General features: G+C 42.9%; 1 protein-coding gene across 1 annotated transcript in view; it reads left to right on the top strand.

Annotated features, from left to right (window-relative positions):
- NLK (nemo like kinase) overlaps window positions 1–17,007 on the top strand; it is a 293,044-nt gene that overhangs the window by 109,862 nt on the left and 166,175 nt on the right. The window contains exon 2 of the mRNA XM_068270246.1: window positions 16,671–16,800. Coding sequence (XP_068126347.1) covers window positions 16,671–16,800 — 130 coding nt within the window. The remainder of the gene's footprint in view (window positions 1–16,670; window positions 16,801–17,007) is intronic.

Genomic DNA, 17,007 nt, shown 5'->3' with positions numbered 1-17,007 from the left:
ATTCCATCCCATCAGCTTTCTGAACGCATCCTGGGCAGCCATTTTGTTTTGACAATCGATGTGCAACCTAGATGCAATTTTGTCTCTTGATCTTTAAATATTGTGGCCATGACTAGGAGAACTCATGGAGAAGCATGTGATGTTTGATCAGCTGATAGATTGCAAAGCTCTGGTTTGCTGTGACCACATCCTGCTTTAGCACATGATCATGACTAGCAAACCAGAAACTTGCATACCTATTACCTAACCAAACTAATATCGTGCTTCTCCATGAGCTATCCTACAGGGCTGTGGAGTCTGTACAAAAATCCTCCGACTCCTCGACTCAACTCATCTAATTTGTATATTACAATCTTGTTGATTGAAAGTATGTAACATGAAATTCGTCTCTTAACTGCCAACGCTTAGGAATTTTAAAAGACACCTGAAGTGAGAAGGATGTGGAGACTGCTATATTTATTCCCTTTAGACTAAAACTAGTCCTTGGCAAGAGTACTTGAAAAAAGGTACAGACCGGAATAAAGAACATCTATAAGGCCCTAGGCAATGTAAATGTGGGTGCATGTAAGAGTGATGTGCAGGTACTCTGCAGGGGAATTAGGGGATTCTTCCTCTATTACACATTCTTCATGCACAATCTGAACCAGGTTTATGGGTGATAGACAACACCTCTGTTCAATGTGCACAACATTCTCCGTGGATTCCCTGCTGCTCTGTGGGGAGTGCATATGTAGAGTATAGTACTACTGTGTAACAAAGTAAACCTGAGACAGATGAAATTAAAGTTTTATACATACCTGAGGCTTCCTCCAGCCCCCTTCAGGCTCGCTGTCATCCTCCACCTGGATCTTCTGCTATGAGTCCAGGTACTTAAGCCAGTCTGGCATAGTGTGCATGCACACACTCCGCCGCCAAGCGCGTACTACACCTGTGCAGCACTGTTGCGCAGGTGCAGAATGCTCCTGGCTGTAGGAGCGGCACGTGGCCGGACTGCTCTGACTGGCTGAATTACCGGGACTCCTAGCAGAAGATCCAGGTGGTGGACGACGACAGCGAGGAACGGATTGGCCTGAAGGGGGCTGGAGGAAGCCCCAGGTATGTATAAAACTTTTCTTTTTGTAAGTCTCAGGTACCCTTTAATTCGTAGTCATCAAACCAAATTTTAACATATCAAATTATTTTTTCGTGAGCAAAGGGAGTGCATATATTTGCATAAATCAGCATCAACACAGAATTATTTCCATGTCATTGACCATCTCTATTAGTGACACAGCTACATATCAGGCTTTATTCTTACAGCATAGATGTTATTATATATAAAAGATTCCTGTGTACACATCATATATACAGTCACAATCAGATGTGTATATCTGACTTTAAAAATATGGGGACTGCTTTATTGAAGCAGCACAAGTAACTAATTTTGATTGGTTTATTTCATTGTTATTGACTAAGCACAGCTATTACTGTATATATAAATTAATTATGACTATTATAGTATTATCTGAGAAATAGAACATTTTATCATATTTTCTATTTTAATTACAGTTTAAATTCATTAGGCCCCCACAATTACTCCGACTCAACGACACCGACTCCACAGCCCTGCTATCCTAGACAAGACACTCACTAGTTATTGGTCGGTTGAATGTAGATTCATAACTATGTACTATGTGATTGTTTATAGCTTTTGACTTTTTGTTCTGGCTACTGGAATCTTTTGAAGTTGGGCAGCCTGCTCTGTTTCTTTTTGGGATTGCTCAGGATGGGACAGAATTGCTAAATAGGCCTACGTCCTATTGACACTTATGGCAATAAGTTGTCCTTTCATGAGGATTTGAGAGACTCATTCACAGGAAGCTTCAGTCTGTTCTAGCTAGAAGAGGTTACAAATGGCAGGGTGTGTGTTATGGATTTATATTTTCCTTTTAGGGTGGAATTGTAGTTAAGTTTTGCTATTGGGTTTTAACCTCCCTGGCAGTATGGACTAGTCTGACTCATCCAGGGAAGAATAGGTAAAAATGGTGAGCTGTCTGTCACGGTTTCTTGGCTGTTTAACTGCTTCCGGACCGACGTAGTACTTGGAATCTACATCCTGCTGTTGGCTTTTTGGTTCTGACAGGATGTAGATTCCAGCGATTTACCGCCACGCACTCGCTCTGTCCTCTCCACTGTTCCGTTTCTGCACCCACTCACTCTGCTGTGACAGCAGAGCTTTCTGGATCTCGGTCAGTAGCCAATTTCATTGGCTCATGACCACATGATTACTGCAAGCCAATCACAAGGCACAATAGGGAAATGACAACTCTGGACCTTAAAGAGAACCTGAACTGAAAATAAAAAGTCAAAATAAACATGCACAGGCCATACTTACCTTCCATGTAGACTGCTCATCAATCTTTCTCCTCTCCTGCATCCTGTTTGTCCACTATGATCAATTGAATTCTCTGTCCTCCATTTTGAAAATGGCCATTACCCCATAACAGCTTCCTGATCCGCACACTGTTAAACGGTTATATCACCCACTTGAGCCATAGGGAGACATGGACATTACCTTGCACAATCAGTTGTAACTGACAGCTGCTGATATATAACTTACAGCAACTGGGATATTTCAGTTCTGACAAAATATTGTCAGAACTGGAAGGGGCCACTGTAACTGAGGAACTGATGACTTTACATCATTTCTTAAGGTGCGTACACACATGCGACTATAGTCGTTTGTAGCGATCGTTCCCCGATCTTTACCAATGACGATCGTTACAAAAAACGAACCACCGACTATTAAGGCAAACGACGAACGAGCCAAATCGCTACAAAAGAAAGTTCTGTCTCGGAGGATTTTAACCGACGACGATCGTTTGCAAAAGTAGTACATCGTTGGAAACGGTCGTTCGTACTAGGCTTGACATGCGCATTTCACTATTTCTCTGTGAAACTTCTCATTTTTATGCGCAGGCGCAATAGTTGCTTTACGTGATGTAACGTTCGTTCTAACGATCAGATCGTTACACACCTTTTAAAACTATCTTTACTTAGGTCGTTCTTTCATCAATTAAAAGTTCGTTCGTCGTTCTCAACGAACGATCGTTGTCGCATGTGTGTACGTAGCATAAGTAGGGCTAGTATCCTGTGTGAATAGGTTTATTGCATCATGTTGCAAGTCACTTGAGGTTCACTGTAAAGTGTTTACTTTTAAGCTAACTTTCTCCATCCCTCAGCTGGGACACGTCCTTAGGAGTTTGGGCACGCCCAGACACCTGTTGAAACACATAGAAAAAAAGGATTAAAAGCTCCCGCCCTCCCTCTAACCTCAGTTGTTTTTGTGTTTCCGCCCGGAAGCACACGGAAAAGTAGCTCCAGATTGTTTTTTTCTTTTTCTCACCAGAGGGTGAGTTGTCACTGGCAGAGGTACCTGTGTTAGGCCGGGAAGAAACTTGCGGACATCGGGGGAAGAAGGTGCCTCTGCCGCCATTGCACTGGACGCCCTCGGGTGGAATAGGGCTGTCCAGCTTCCTTCCTCCCGCGCGGCTAGACTGGCCGGCCTTTTCAACTGATGGCAAGGGCGCAGAGCTCGGGAGGAGGAGTCGTCGCACCGGAAGTGACGCGTTACTGCACTTCCGGTTGCGGATAAAAGGACGCCAGGGATCCCGCATGGTGGAAGATGGAGTCCGCAAGTGCGTCCACCATGTCCGCGTCGGCCGCCTCGGCAGCGCCAGCCACAGGGGCAGCAGCAGCGCCATCCACAAGGGCAGCAGCAGCGCCAGCCTCAGGGGCAGCGGCAGCATCTTCCTCAGCCACATCAGGAACCAAACTGCAAACTGATGGTGGGGTGAGTGGGAGTGATATCTCCCATAAGGAAAAACCTTATATAACAGTGTGAATACTAATAAGGGTTCCTGTTTTTTTTGTGTGTTTTTTCCTTGTTTTCTCTCTAGGCCAGAATGGAGTCTAAATCTGGTAGTTCTAGTGAGAAGGCTAGGTCTAGGAAATGTTGCCAGTGTCAGACTAAGCTATCTTCCAGTTATGCTAAAAGTTTGTGTCAGGGTTGTATCAATGCAGTTATTGCTTCAGAATCATCTGCTATTTTTAAAAATGTAATGCATTCTGTTAAGAAAGACATGACTGACACTTTGGGGAAATTTAAAGACTCTATTTTGTCGGTCTCTGCCGAGACCCCTGTTGCCGGTCCTTCCTCTGCACCAGTGGTCCCTATTGATTCCGTTCCCCCTACAAACGCTGTCGGGTTGTCTGATGGCGAACTCCCGGCAATTCCTCCTCTGGCTCCGGGTGATATGTTTGGAGTTCCGGAGGGAGAGGAAGAGGGAGAAGTGGAAGAGTTAGAGGACAGGGAAACTTGGTCCGATTTAGAGGAGGGGGAAACTCTTCAATCTGATGAGTCAGATGAAGAGTTAAAAAAACCAGCAAGATTTTTGTTTAATACTGATGAAATTAACGATTTACTTAAAGCGGTCTACACTACCGAACAGATTCCGGAAATCCAAAGGGAACTTTCGGTCCAGGATCAAGTTTATTCTGGTTTGGCTCAGCAAACTGGGAGAGTGTTTCCTTTCCACCAATCCCTTAAGGATATTATTACATCGCAATGGCAGGAGCCGGAGCGGCGGTTATTTATACCGAAATCGGCAAAACGGAAATACCCATTTGCTCAATCAGATATGGATAAATTTGTTAAATGTCCTAAAATCGACGCTTCTTTATCCAAGCACTCAAAAAATGCGGACCTCTCCTTTGAGGACGCGGGGGTTCTCAAGGATGCTTTGGATAAAAGAATTGATTTGCTTCTAAAAAAAGCATGGGAATCTGCTTCTTTTGCTTTTTTGCCTAGTGTGGCCGCTACTTGTATTTCCAGAAATTTAAAAATTTGGATGGAAAATTTAGTATCACACGTGACTTCCGGTAAAGCCTTAAGTACTTATGTGAAATCACTCCCGGTGGTTTTGAGATCGGTGGCTTTTTTGGCAGACGCAGCGGTTGAAATTATTAGAATTTCCGCTCGTACTACGGCTCTTGTCAATTCTGCCAGAAGAGCGGTCTGGCTCAAAGCATGGGATGGGGATTTAACTTCCAAAAACAAATTATGTTCAGTCCCGTTTGAAGGGAATCTACTCTTTGGAAGTGAATTGGAAAATGTACTTTCCAGGTCGGCAGAGAAAGGGAAGCAATTCCCTACTAAGCGTAAGAATTTTCAATTTCAGAAACAAAGTATTTTCAAAAGGCCAGGGCAGGACCAATCCAAATCTCAAACTCAGCACAGGAAATGGTCCTTTCCAGCAGGCAAAGGGAAAGGGGGTTTTGCACTCGCAAAACCCAGCAACCCCAAAGAAAGGAAGTGACTCGCGGCCAGTGGGGGGAAGGCTTCTTTATTTCGTGTCCCAATGGTGTCAGATAAATCCAGATCCTTTTATTTTGAAAATTATACAGGACGGGTACCGTCCACAATTTTTTGTTCCCCCTCCCCCCAGGGTCTATGTGAACAGCCTTCCTCAGGATTTGAGCAAGGCAAACAGGGTTTTTTCGGAGATTACAAAGTTAATTTTAAAAAAAGTGATTGTGTCGGTTCCTCCAATAGAGGAGTTTCAGGGATATTATTCCCATGTGTTTTTGGTAACAAAAAACACGGGGGATTTCAGATTCATCATGAATCTGAAATCCCTAAATCCCTATTTAACGTACAGGAAGTTCAGAATGGAGAACATAGCGTCGGTAAAATCTCTTCTTCAGGGAGAGGAATACTTCGTATCAATAGATTTACAGGACGCATATTTACACGTCCCGATTGCCCGGTCACACCAACAATATCTAAGATTCGCGGTTCAGATGAAGGATCGGTGTCTTCATTATCAATTCCAGGCACTTCCTTTCGGGATTGCAACCGCTCCCCGGATTTTTACAAAGGTTTTGGCAGAGGTCATGAAATTTCTAAGACTACAGGGGATACAAATAATTCCCTACTTAGACGACCTATTAATTTTTGCCAAAACTCAGGAGAATCTAATCCAGCACAGAGATCGGGTGATTCAGACTCTAACGCAATTGGGGTGGATCATCAATTATCCAAAATCTCATCTAGCACCAACCCAAACAATTGTATTTTTGGGATATGTGATCGATTCTGTCAGGGGCAGGATTTTTCTGCCATCAGGGAAGATAGAGAAGTTACAGTCAGAGTTGAGAAATCTTTTACTGTCTCAGGAAACGTCCATCAGAGACATAATGAAAGTATTGGGGTTAATAACGGCAACACTTCCAGCAGTCACGTGGGCACAATTTCACGGTCGAAGTCTACAGAGATGGTTGTTAACAATCTGGGACAAAACTCAGGAATCCTTAGAACAGGTAGTTCAGATCCCGGGTCAGGTAAAACAAAGTTTCCATTGGTGGCTGGATGCCTCCAATCTGGTAAAGGGCAGAGTGTGGAGACAAGAAGACCCAGTGAGAATCCACACGGATGCAAGTGCCTGGGGTTGGGGTGCTACTGTATTAGGTCACCAGGCTCAGGGAACATGGTCCAAGAGGCTGGCAGTCCAAGAGCTTCGAGCAGTTTTGGAGGCGTTTTTTGCCTTCCAAGTTTTGATTCGGAACAAACACGTTCTAGTATTTTCCGACAACATTTCCGCGATTGCGTATCTCAACAAACAGGGGGGCACCCGATCCCCGAGTCTGTCTCTTCTGGCAACAAAGATTTTCGGTTGGGCAGAGACAAATCTGCTGTCAGTCGAAGCAATTCACATAAAAGGAGCGCTGAATGTGGAGGCGGACTATTTGAGCCGCCACGAGCTCGATCAAGCAGAGTGGGAACTGAATCAAGAAGTGTTTCTTTGGATAACAGAAGAATTGGGCATTCCAGAGATAGATCTGTTCGCTTCCCCAAACAATGCAAAGATTCCTTAATTTGTCTCTCTCCACAGCAGTTCAAACTCTCTGGGATTGGATGCGCTTTCAGTACCATGGACATTCAATCTAGGTTACGCATTTCCGCCCCTGAACCTAATCCCGCGAGTTTTAGACAAAGTACAGAAGGAGAAAGCTTGTGTAATACTGATAGCGCCTCTTTGGCCCAAGAGGGGGTGGTTTGCCACTCTCTTGAGTCTGTCAGGTCAGTCACCGTTACCACTTCCTCTGAGGTCAGATCTTCTGCGACAGGGTCCTTTATTGCACCCCAAGCCAGAGTTGTTCAAGCTAGCAGCATGGATCCTGAGAGGTTAATGCTAAGAAACAAAGGGGTATCAGATAAGGTGATACCCTGCTGAAGTGTAGAAAACCCATTACTCACAAAATATATAGGAAAGTATGGAAGGTTTTTGGGTCATGGTGTGTTTCTCATAATAGGGTACAGACCGAGATTGGGACTATTCTGGATTTTTTTCAGAGTGGGCTGGAGATGAATTTATCTCTAAGTACGCTGAGGGTACAGTGTTCGGCATTGTCTATTTTGCTAGATAGACCCTTGGCACAAGAAAGGCTAATCAAAGATTTTTTTCGGGCTATTCAGAAATCCACGCCTATCAAGCAAAAAATAGTACCGCAATGGGATCTTTCTTTAGTTCTCAATATTTTGACCAGACCTCCCTTTGAACCCTTCGATGAAATCGAGCTAAAATTTTTGACGCTTAAAGTGATTTTTTTTAGTTGCAATTACGACAGCTAGAAGACTAGGTGATCTTCAAGCTTTATCCATTAAGGATCCTTTTTTGACTATTTTTCCGGACAAGGTTGTCCTACGTTTAGATCCTAATTATTTACCGAAAGTCTCTTCGGAATTCCACAGGTCACAAAATATTGTGCTTCCTTCGTTTTGTGATAAGCCTTCTTGTGCCAGGGAGTCTGAATTTCATTGTCTGGATGTCAGGAGAGCTATATTAGCTTATTTGACAAGAACTAGAGAGTTTAGGAAAACCTCTCATTTATTTATTTTGTACGGATCAAAAAATAAGGGACAGCATGCTTCGAGACAAACCATGGCTAAATGGTTATGTGAGGTTATCTCATTAGCCTACAAGATTTCAGACTCCACTCCACCAGACAATATTAATGCACATTCAACCCGTTCCATTTCCACGTCTTGGGCTGAAAGAGCGGGGGCTACGGTTTAGCAGATATGTCAGGCGGCGACCTGGGCAAGTCCTTCCACCTTCGTCAAACACTTTAGAGTGGATGTACTGTCGCAACAGGATTTGTCGTTTGGCAGGAAAGTGCTCCAAGCTGTAGTCCCTCCCTAGGTGGGTTAATTACTTTTGTATCACTCCTAAGGACGTGTCCCAGCTGAGGGATGGAGAAAGCACCTGCTAGACCTACCGGTAGCGGTGTTTCTGTCCTGAAGCTGGGACACTGTCCGCTACCCTACCCTTTTTTCTTCGCACTTTCCTTGGGGCCAGTTGTTTAGGGGTCACTAGGAGGTGCTTCGCTCCTCTCTTCTTTCCTGGTGTTCCGGTCGTTTACTTTTTTATGCACTGAGGTTAGAGGGAGGGCGGGAGCTTTTAATCCTTTTTTTCTGTGTGTTTCAACAGGTGTCTGGGCGTGCCCAAACTCCTAAGGACGTGTCCCAGCTTCAGGACAGAAACACCGCTACCGGTAGGTCTAGCAGGTGCTTTTTCATTTTCCTAATACTATTAGTAAGCATCTCTTTATCAACCTCTGACCCCAACCTATGGACCTCTGGTGGTGTGGCTCAATCGGTCTATCAAATAAGAATCACTGATCTCCTTGTCTCAGCTGAGGTCCCTGGCCTTTTTTTTTTTTTTCCTGTAGAATGTATTTGAGCCTTGTAGTCTGCTGAACATCAGAAAGGGCAGTCTATGCACTTGCCGAAATCCACATGGCAGAAGAAGTTAGAACATTTTGGGATTTTGTGATCTCTAGTGGCTGGATAGTGTACAGGTTAAGGGCTCTGCCTTCAACATGTTAGACCAGGGTTCGAATCCTGGCTAGGGGCAGTACCTATTCAGTAAGGAGTCCTTGGGCAAGACTTTTTTACACTGCAGGGTGGGCCATTGAGCGCGCCCTTGGGCTCTTTTCCACTAGCTATCGCAATCACAAATGCTTGCAATTGCGATTTTTCATTAATTCTGTTATGCGATTGTGATTTTTCATTTGCATTGCATTATCACTCTTAAAATTGCTCCAGAAAGCGATTAGCGATTTGCGATTTCCAAATCGAATCACTATAGTGGAAAATACTTCTCATGATTTCTATGATAAAGTAACAACCCTAGCGTTTTAAAAAATCGCTAGTGATTTGCGATTTAGCTGTGCAACAGGAGAAAAGCGTTCTACAAATGACAGAGGTGCCGAGTGTTGTTTGTTTTTGCTAGATGCTGTAACTCCTTTTTCTATTGCCTGAGGAAGCGGGCGCTGACCCGTGGAACGCGTTGCTTTATCTGGAGTTCATTAATAAATAGACTGAATGTACAGTCGTGTTGTGTCTGCTTGGAGGAGGTAAGTCCACCACTGCCTCCTCTAATTACCAAATTTTTGGCTTTTAAGCTCTTTTAAAACCCCTTTTATCCTTTTGGCGCCTCTGTTCTCTCCTATATAACGGGAGAAAAGCGTTCTACAAATGTTAGGATTATGATTTTAAGGTTCCTGTGGGTTCTTCAGCATGTCCATGCTTAGTTTCTCAACATATCGGTACTTGGTAGACCTGCAGCATGTTAATTGTTTTTGCTAGTTGTATAGCTATTAAAATGTATTAAAGCTCATAAAAATGTGCTTAAAACCTGTGAAATGAAAACAGGTTCATTTAATACTAATTATGTGTTTATATAGTGTTGACAGACATTTCCTACTGTGCTTTGCAGAGTGTGCTGAGCAATTCATGGCTTTGAAGCAAACCTGGGAAGATTTCATACAGTCAGTTTAGAAACTTCGGGAATGGGAAGCCTCTGCATTCTCTAGAGCTGTGCTTTCCATCTTCGTGTGTCTAGCACGAGATTTATTGGGCTTGAGGCAGTACAGCTTTGGGGGTGGAGCCAAACAAGAGGCGGGCCTGTTAGAGGAGGGGGATTGACACAAAAAATAGTCCGGACAAGTGAGTGCGACCAGGCGGCAAAATGTGTCCTACGGGCAAGTCGCCTGCGCAGTAGAGCGGACCCGACGGAGATCGTCTATTTCCGCCTATTCCTGTCAGAAGAGCCGAAACAGCGCCCCAGCTGGAGCCTGGAAAGGTAAATATTAAACAGGCTGTCCGATTTGTCGCGCCGACTTTGAAGGGCTTCAGTGAGACCCCTGTGGGACAGAGGACGGGGGAAGCTTCAATAGGATCCTGAGGCTTCCCCCTCCAGAGGTGAGTACCCCGCCCCCCCCCCGGGAACACTTTTCTTGTTAGTGTCTCTTTAAGGTGTCCACTAACAATCCAATTTCTAGCGAAAAATTGTTTGAGCGATCAGATAATTCTGATCAGAAGTGAAATATCGTAATACATCGTTCACTACACCATCAACCAACTAATCTTTGCTTCCTATCACATCCGAGAAGAAAAAAACAAATGGTGGTTTGACGAAAGTACAATCGGACGACAGTTTTTATAATCGAGCATAATCGATTGTGCCCATCAACAAAGATTATTTACAACCAATCTGATCGAATGTTTTTTGGGGTTTTTTTTTGCTAAAAAATGAATACAGTTCTAAAGAACACCTCTTATAGCAATTATTTGCAGAAAATAATTTCACTTTTCTTAGCTAAGCTATTTTCCAATTCCACAGCATGCTGTTTTTTTGGGGTTTTTTTTGTTGCTTTTAAAAAGCTGGGAGCCTAGTATACCTCGTAAGGTTGGATTGAGGCTAAACACAATATTTAACGTTTGTACCGGCAGGATTACGGTATCTGTCTGTAGCCTGGTTACTTTATGTACCTGTGACGTTCCCCATGTTATAGTGGGCTGTGTTATCCCGCTCTGTGAAGTGGTTGGCTGGTTCTGTATCGCAGTGCAGAATGTCGCGTGCCTTTTTGTGGACTCTATAAATAGCCGGAGGTCACAGTACTTTGGACTTTGTAAGTGGGGAACCTTTGATCATTCACTGACAGCACTTGCAGATTTTGTTCTTCCTTCTAACACATTACACGGTGACCTGGATGACACTAGTGGTCTTCTAGGAGGCTTGCTGTAAAATTAGCATTAGTTTGATATATTTGCACCATAAAACAGTTATTTGAAATAGTATTTTTTTTCATCTCATGTAAAATAATTTACAGTGCGATTTCTCAGGCCTCCTCCTCCACTTGCGCTTCATTTTCTTCCTGTGTGAGGAACTGGGTGTTTTTTAATTGATGGTTTCCTTCCCTGCTGTGTAATGTCATTACTGCAATTCCTTCATAGTGCTGGGAAATCAACTAAGGAGGGACATGTCCAGTTAATCTATGCTTTCCATCCATGATGATGTACTGGAATAAGCAATGGCTATATATTTCAGTATCTGCAGAGTACAGGCAGTCCCCGACTTATAAATAACTCGAGGTACGATGTTTCATGCATGCAAAGTTGTCTTCATGTACAAAATGTACTGTACTGCTTTTATTACACATTTCTTACATGATGCAATATTTTATAAACGGTTAGAAACTAAAAACAGAATTAAAAGCACATTGAAAACCACAACAAACATCGTTATACTGTATACCTTATGCTGGGTACACACGTTACGTTTTTAGTGTGATAGATAAAATCGTCATGTCCGATATTGCTCCCGATCTTTTCCGCACTCGAGTTCTCATAGCGGTGAATGGAAAAAGAAAAAACGAAGATAAGGGAATAGAGTGCGAAATAGTGTGGAATCGTGCCGAAAAACGATCAGGTGGCAAAATCGCTCGAAAAAACGTAACGTGTGTACCCAGCATTGGGGCTGGTTCACACTGCAAGAGCTTTTTCTAAGCGCTTGTGAACTAGGCCTACATCCAGAGTTCTCCACAAATATCCACGCTTATCCACATTTCGCAAGGACTCACAAACGAGGTGCCCTTTTTGCATAAAAAAGCTTCATCCCGTTGTAGGAGGAGTTGTATTGGGCCCTCACATTGATTACTGTGGGGAGGGTCATGGCAATGCAAGAGTTGCAGTGCGTCGTGTGGCTAACCCGGAATTGAGGCATACTTTTATTGTAAAGTGTGCCCCACTGTATGGTGCCACACAGCGATACCGTGCGGTGCGACCTTTCGGGGCAGTTGTGGTGCCTTTGTAGAACAATCGTACAACAATGGAGTGAAGTGTGGAAGGAGCCGAATTCGACTAACAATCAATTTCTTTGCACAGAACTTATTTGTAAGCAGGGGACCATCTGTTACATTTGCTAAAAATGTATTTTTTTTCTTTTTTTTTGCTAAGATTGTTTTCGTTCTTTCAAGTAAACCAGATACAGGGCAGTGTTCTCCCCAGAATTTTTTTCCAGCCGGGTGGCATGAAAAAGTAGCCGGGTGGGGCGAGATGAGAGAATGCAGGGCCGGTGCTTCTGTGAGCAACTGTGCTTACAGCAGAGAAGATGATGAGCAGATGACAGCCGGGTGCTCACCAAAACTAGCCAGGTGGAGCACCCAGCTAAAAGAGCCTGGGGAGAACACTGCGGGGCAAAAGGAAAAATATATACATACCCGAGTGCTTCCTCCAGCCCTCTCCATTGGTACCTCACCATCCATGCGCCGCCTGGATCCTCCAGTTTGCTCCGGAAAGTCCTTTTGTCTGGGGCTTATTGCACATGCGTGGCACCGTTGCCCTCCCATGGCACAGGCATTGAAAGCTTCCGGCCATGGACGCGCATGCAGCTGGACTGAACCTGCCCCGACCGGTCCCGACTAGAGGATTTTTTACTAATGAGCAGCAGACTTTGCAATGCTTTGCCAGTAGTCTCACTTTGGTATTCTGTGCTCTGTCGGTGATTAGCCTAAATTGTGGGTATATTTCCCCTCTTTGCCTTTGTATGTAGCTTTGCCTTCTATAGAGTTCATCTTGACTGGTAATGTTTCTCAGTGGGCAGTGCACTGCAGTTATACTCCTGCCATGTATGAGGTTTGTTTGGTTGTTTTTTTTTAACTGTTAAAATATCTAAACTTTGAGCTCTTACGGATGCATGCATATACAGAACATCAAAAACCTGAGTGGTTCTGTTTGTCAGATTCCTACTGCATGTCCCATCCTGCTATCTGTACCCCAGTATTGGTCAGCACCCATAGAAAGGCTTAGTAAGAGGTTAACAAAACCAAGGTTTTCATTTTGACTGGATCTGAGCTGTGCAAGTTACTCCGGGCTTCTCAGAATTATCTGGCAGGTAGATTTCTGAACTAGAAGACTTCTAGAGGTATGTCAAAGGTTACACAGCGGAGATCTGTCCTATGAGCCAGTGAGTGATTCTCCTCACCTTTCACTAGCTTCATGTGTCAAGTAGCGCTTGAGTTGACAACACTTCAAGGCTTATCCAACACATCCAGGTTGATTATTTCAGTGGTATTAGCTATAGGTCAGTGCACTGCAGCTTTGCTCTTTCCAGTGCTTTATTGAATAAGCCGGTTCGTCATAAAGGTGCTGTTTTCATATTGCTTGGTTGCAGCCACAGCTGTGAATAGCACAACGGGTTCTGCCTTTTTCTGTAGGATTCGGTCTATTGTAATACTTGAAGGATAAATGTCCCTTTATGTGAAGGCAGAACCTTTTGTACATACATGTGAATCATTTTAGATTTACAGTCATGTAGTTTGGAAATATAGTAAGGGTTAATGATCACACATTACATTTATAAAGCCCTTACTGCCAAGTCTGGCGTTTGTTTTAGAGTGAAGTATCAATTCCCTGAAAATTAATCTTTAACTAAAGCCATGCTGCCTTCCAACCAGAAGATCGAGTCCCGGTAATGGGGGAAACTTATGCAGGGGCATATTTGTCTCTCCTCAGTGGACAAGCTCTCCTCCTCTGTAAAGCTGCAGGGCTGGCATCATATTCATCGCTCTGTGGAATGCCAATGACATTTCTGTCAGAATGGTTGTAAAATATGTAGCTGCTGCCTGATTTCCCAACAACTGACAGCTGAGACTGTCTGGAGTGTGTGTGTCATAGTGTAAGTGTGTGCAGGATGCTCAATCTACATAGCAGTGTCTACTTCACACACCATACTTTGTAGTTAGTCCTGGCCCTTTTCAGTGTTGATTTTTACATCACTGACACAAAGATCAATCGCTCCCTTAGAGACAAAGGATTTCCCTGTGGGGTGTGCAAATATTGGAAATATGCACTCCCTTTTTTTTAATCTATTTTTTTGCTCCTAGGCAACTGTTGTTGATCACGGGATGAGTGTGACCAGTGTATCTTGAACTATGTAAAATGTCTTAAGTGTGACTTTATTTTCAAAGGGAAAGTCAAGGGGTCTGATTCAGCTACAGCAATCGCCAATATTAAGGGTTAATGACTGATTTGCTGTGCTAATGTGGCTCCCCAAGGGTTTGAGAAAATCTTGGTTACTTTCATCTTCCCTATGCAGGTTGGTACTTTGAGAATACCTGAGCTGGCCAGCATAGGCCCTGCAGTATGAACAATACCAGCCCTCCTGGTCCATGACATGAGGGGGGGGGGGGGGGGGGAGAGAGAGAGAGAGGAGAAACGACTCTACAACAGGGAGGGGTGCTACCACATACTCTAGGACAGAGCCAATTCAGCCAGAAGGTCATATTGGGAAGTTGTGCAGGGCCCGGCTAGAGGTATTTGGATGCATTTTCACATAAGCACAAGGGCTACCTTCAGTTACTTTCGCACTGACATGTTGTCGGACTGCTGTGCGTTACCAGACGATATTCTTGTCTCTAGTTGCAGTAAAGTATACAGTACTTTTTAATGTATTGCATCCTTTACTCTAGGTGTATCAATGCGTGCTGCACAATATTACTTTTTCTCTGTTACATTGTGATCCTGTTTTGCTGTGCAAGCCTCCAGTGTGAAACTAAATTTGCATCTGTTCTGAAAAAAATAAATATATATATATATATATATATATATATATATATATATATATATATATATATATATATATATATTATAATCTCTCTGATGACGTTCGTTCTTAGTGGTATTTTGGTCCATTTACTTAATAACTGTATGTACTGTAATTACTAGTAAGACTACATTCCTTTAAGCTGGAATTTTAAAAGGTAAAATGAGCATATGTGTTTTATACCATTTTTATTAAAAGCAAGTTTAGTTAAGGAATACCTGAGATGACATGTGACATGAGATAGACTTGTATGTACACACACATAACTATGCTGTATTCCATTTTTCTTTCTCTGTCTGAAAGAGTTAAATATTAGTTATGTAAGTGGCAGCTTCCGTCTAAGTCAGGACTGGGTCAGACTACAGTGTGACCCTCACTGATAAGAAATTCCAACTATAAAACACTTTCCTAGCCAAAAATGGCTTGAGAGCAGGAAAGAGATAAAAAGGGCCAATAGTTAAACGATTTTAGCTCTGGCGTACTTCAACGAATGTGTCATTGAGCAAAAACAAAACAGTGAAAACTTAAATAGATTTAAATATAAAACTGGAATATCTTAAAGCGGACCCAAACCAAACATTTTTTTAATTCAAAATATTTAGTTGCACCACTCTGACACATACAAAGATGAACACTCCTTCAAGCCTATGAGCATTTCAGTGCATGCTTTTCACCCTTCTCTTTTCATAACTAGGGTTATACAGGTGGCAGCCATTAGCAATTCCTCCTTTGCCGGACACCACCTACTCCACCAGTTTGCCGGATTCTGTCCCGGCATTATGAAAGGAAGGGAAGTGTTTCTCCAATAAATGTAAAATATTTTATATTTGTCATCATGCAGCTGAAAAAAGGCTGCTATTTATTATAATTTAGAAAATAGATTTTATTTCTGAAATCTTGTATTTTTAATTTGGGTCCACTTTAAGTTATTTTTAGGAGTAGGACGATAGATACTATTATTATTTAGTATTTATACATCGCCAACATATTATGCAGCGCTGTACAGAGTATATATTGTCTTGTCACTTAACTGTCCCTCAGGGGGCTTACAATCTAATCCCTGCCATAGTCATGTCTATGTATGAAACGCGTAGTGTATGTATCGTAGTCTAGGGCCAATTTGGGGGAAGCCAATTAACTTATCTGTATGTTTTGGGATGTGGGAGGAAACCGGAGTCCCCAGAGGAAACCCACGCAGACACGGGGAGAACATACAAATTCCTTGCAGATGTTGACTGGGATCCAAACCGGGGAACCAGCGCTGTAAGGCAAGCGCATTAACCACTACGCCACCGTGCTGCCCTATACAATTGTTTGTTTCATTCGTTTTTCACCTCGGATGTCCTTTAAATACTATTGGATCCTTTTTGAACACACTTTTGTGCTTAGCTGGGAGGTAATTGGCAAACCACAATAGTTTATTTCATCTATTTACCTTCAGTAGAGTTATATAGACATATCTGCTTTTGTCACCCCTATCGGTCAGGAGAACGCTCTCTTGGAGTTGTCACTAAGGGGTTAAGGAAGAGAATATTTTAAGGTGGGATTAACTTCTGAAACTTGTTAAGCTATGTAGGCTCCTTATTCCTTTATTTTCCTTCTTTCTATAATAAGCCAGAATTTGCTCTGCACCAGCTTCCGGAATACATAATTGATGTACTTTTCCCATATTTTTTCCAGGTCTGTAACAGATCCACGGGATGGAAAGAGAGTCGCTCTAAAAAAGATGCCCAACGTCTTCCAGAATCTAGTCTCTTGCAAAAGGGTCTTCCGAGAATTGAAGATGTTGTGTTTTTTTAAGCATGACAACGTAAGTGAATATTCCTAAATATAGTTACTGCTTTATTGCCACTAACAATGCTTGTAGTGTACTTAAACCCTGAACTGAGAGGACTATGGAGGCTGACATGTACAGTGGAGGAAATAATTATTTGACCCCTCACTGATTTTGTAAGTTTGTCCAATGACAAAGAAATGAAAAGTCTCAGAACAGTATCATTTCAATGGTAGGTTTATT

Source organism: Hyperolius riggenbachi, chromosome 2, assembly GCF_040937935.1.
Source record: "Hyperolius riggenbachi isolate aHypRig1 chromosome 2, aHypRig1.pri, whole genome shotgun sequence".
NCBI lineage: Eukaryota > Metazoa > Chordata > Amphibia > Anura > Hyperoliidae > Hyperolius > Hyperolius riggenbachi.
The sequence above is the reverse complement of the archived record's forward strand: the minus strand, read 5'-3'. Positions and strand labels throughout refer to the sequence as shown.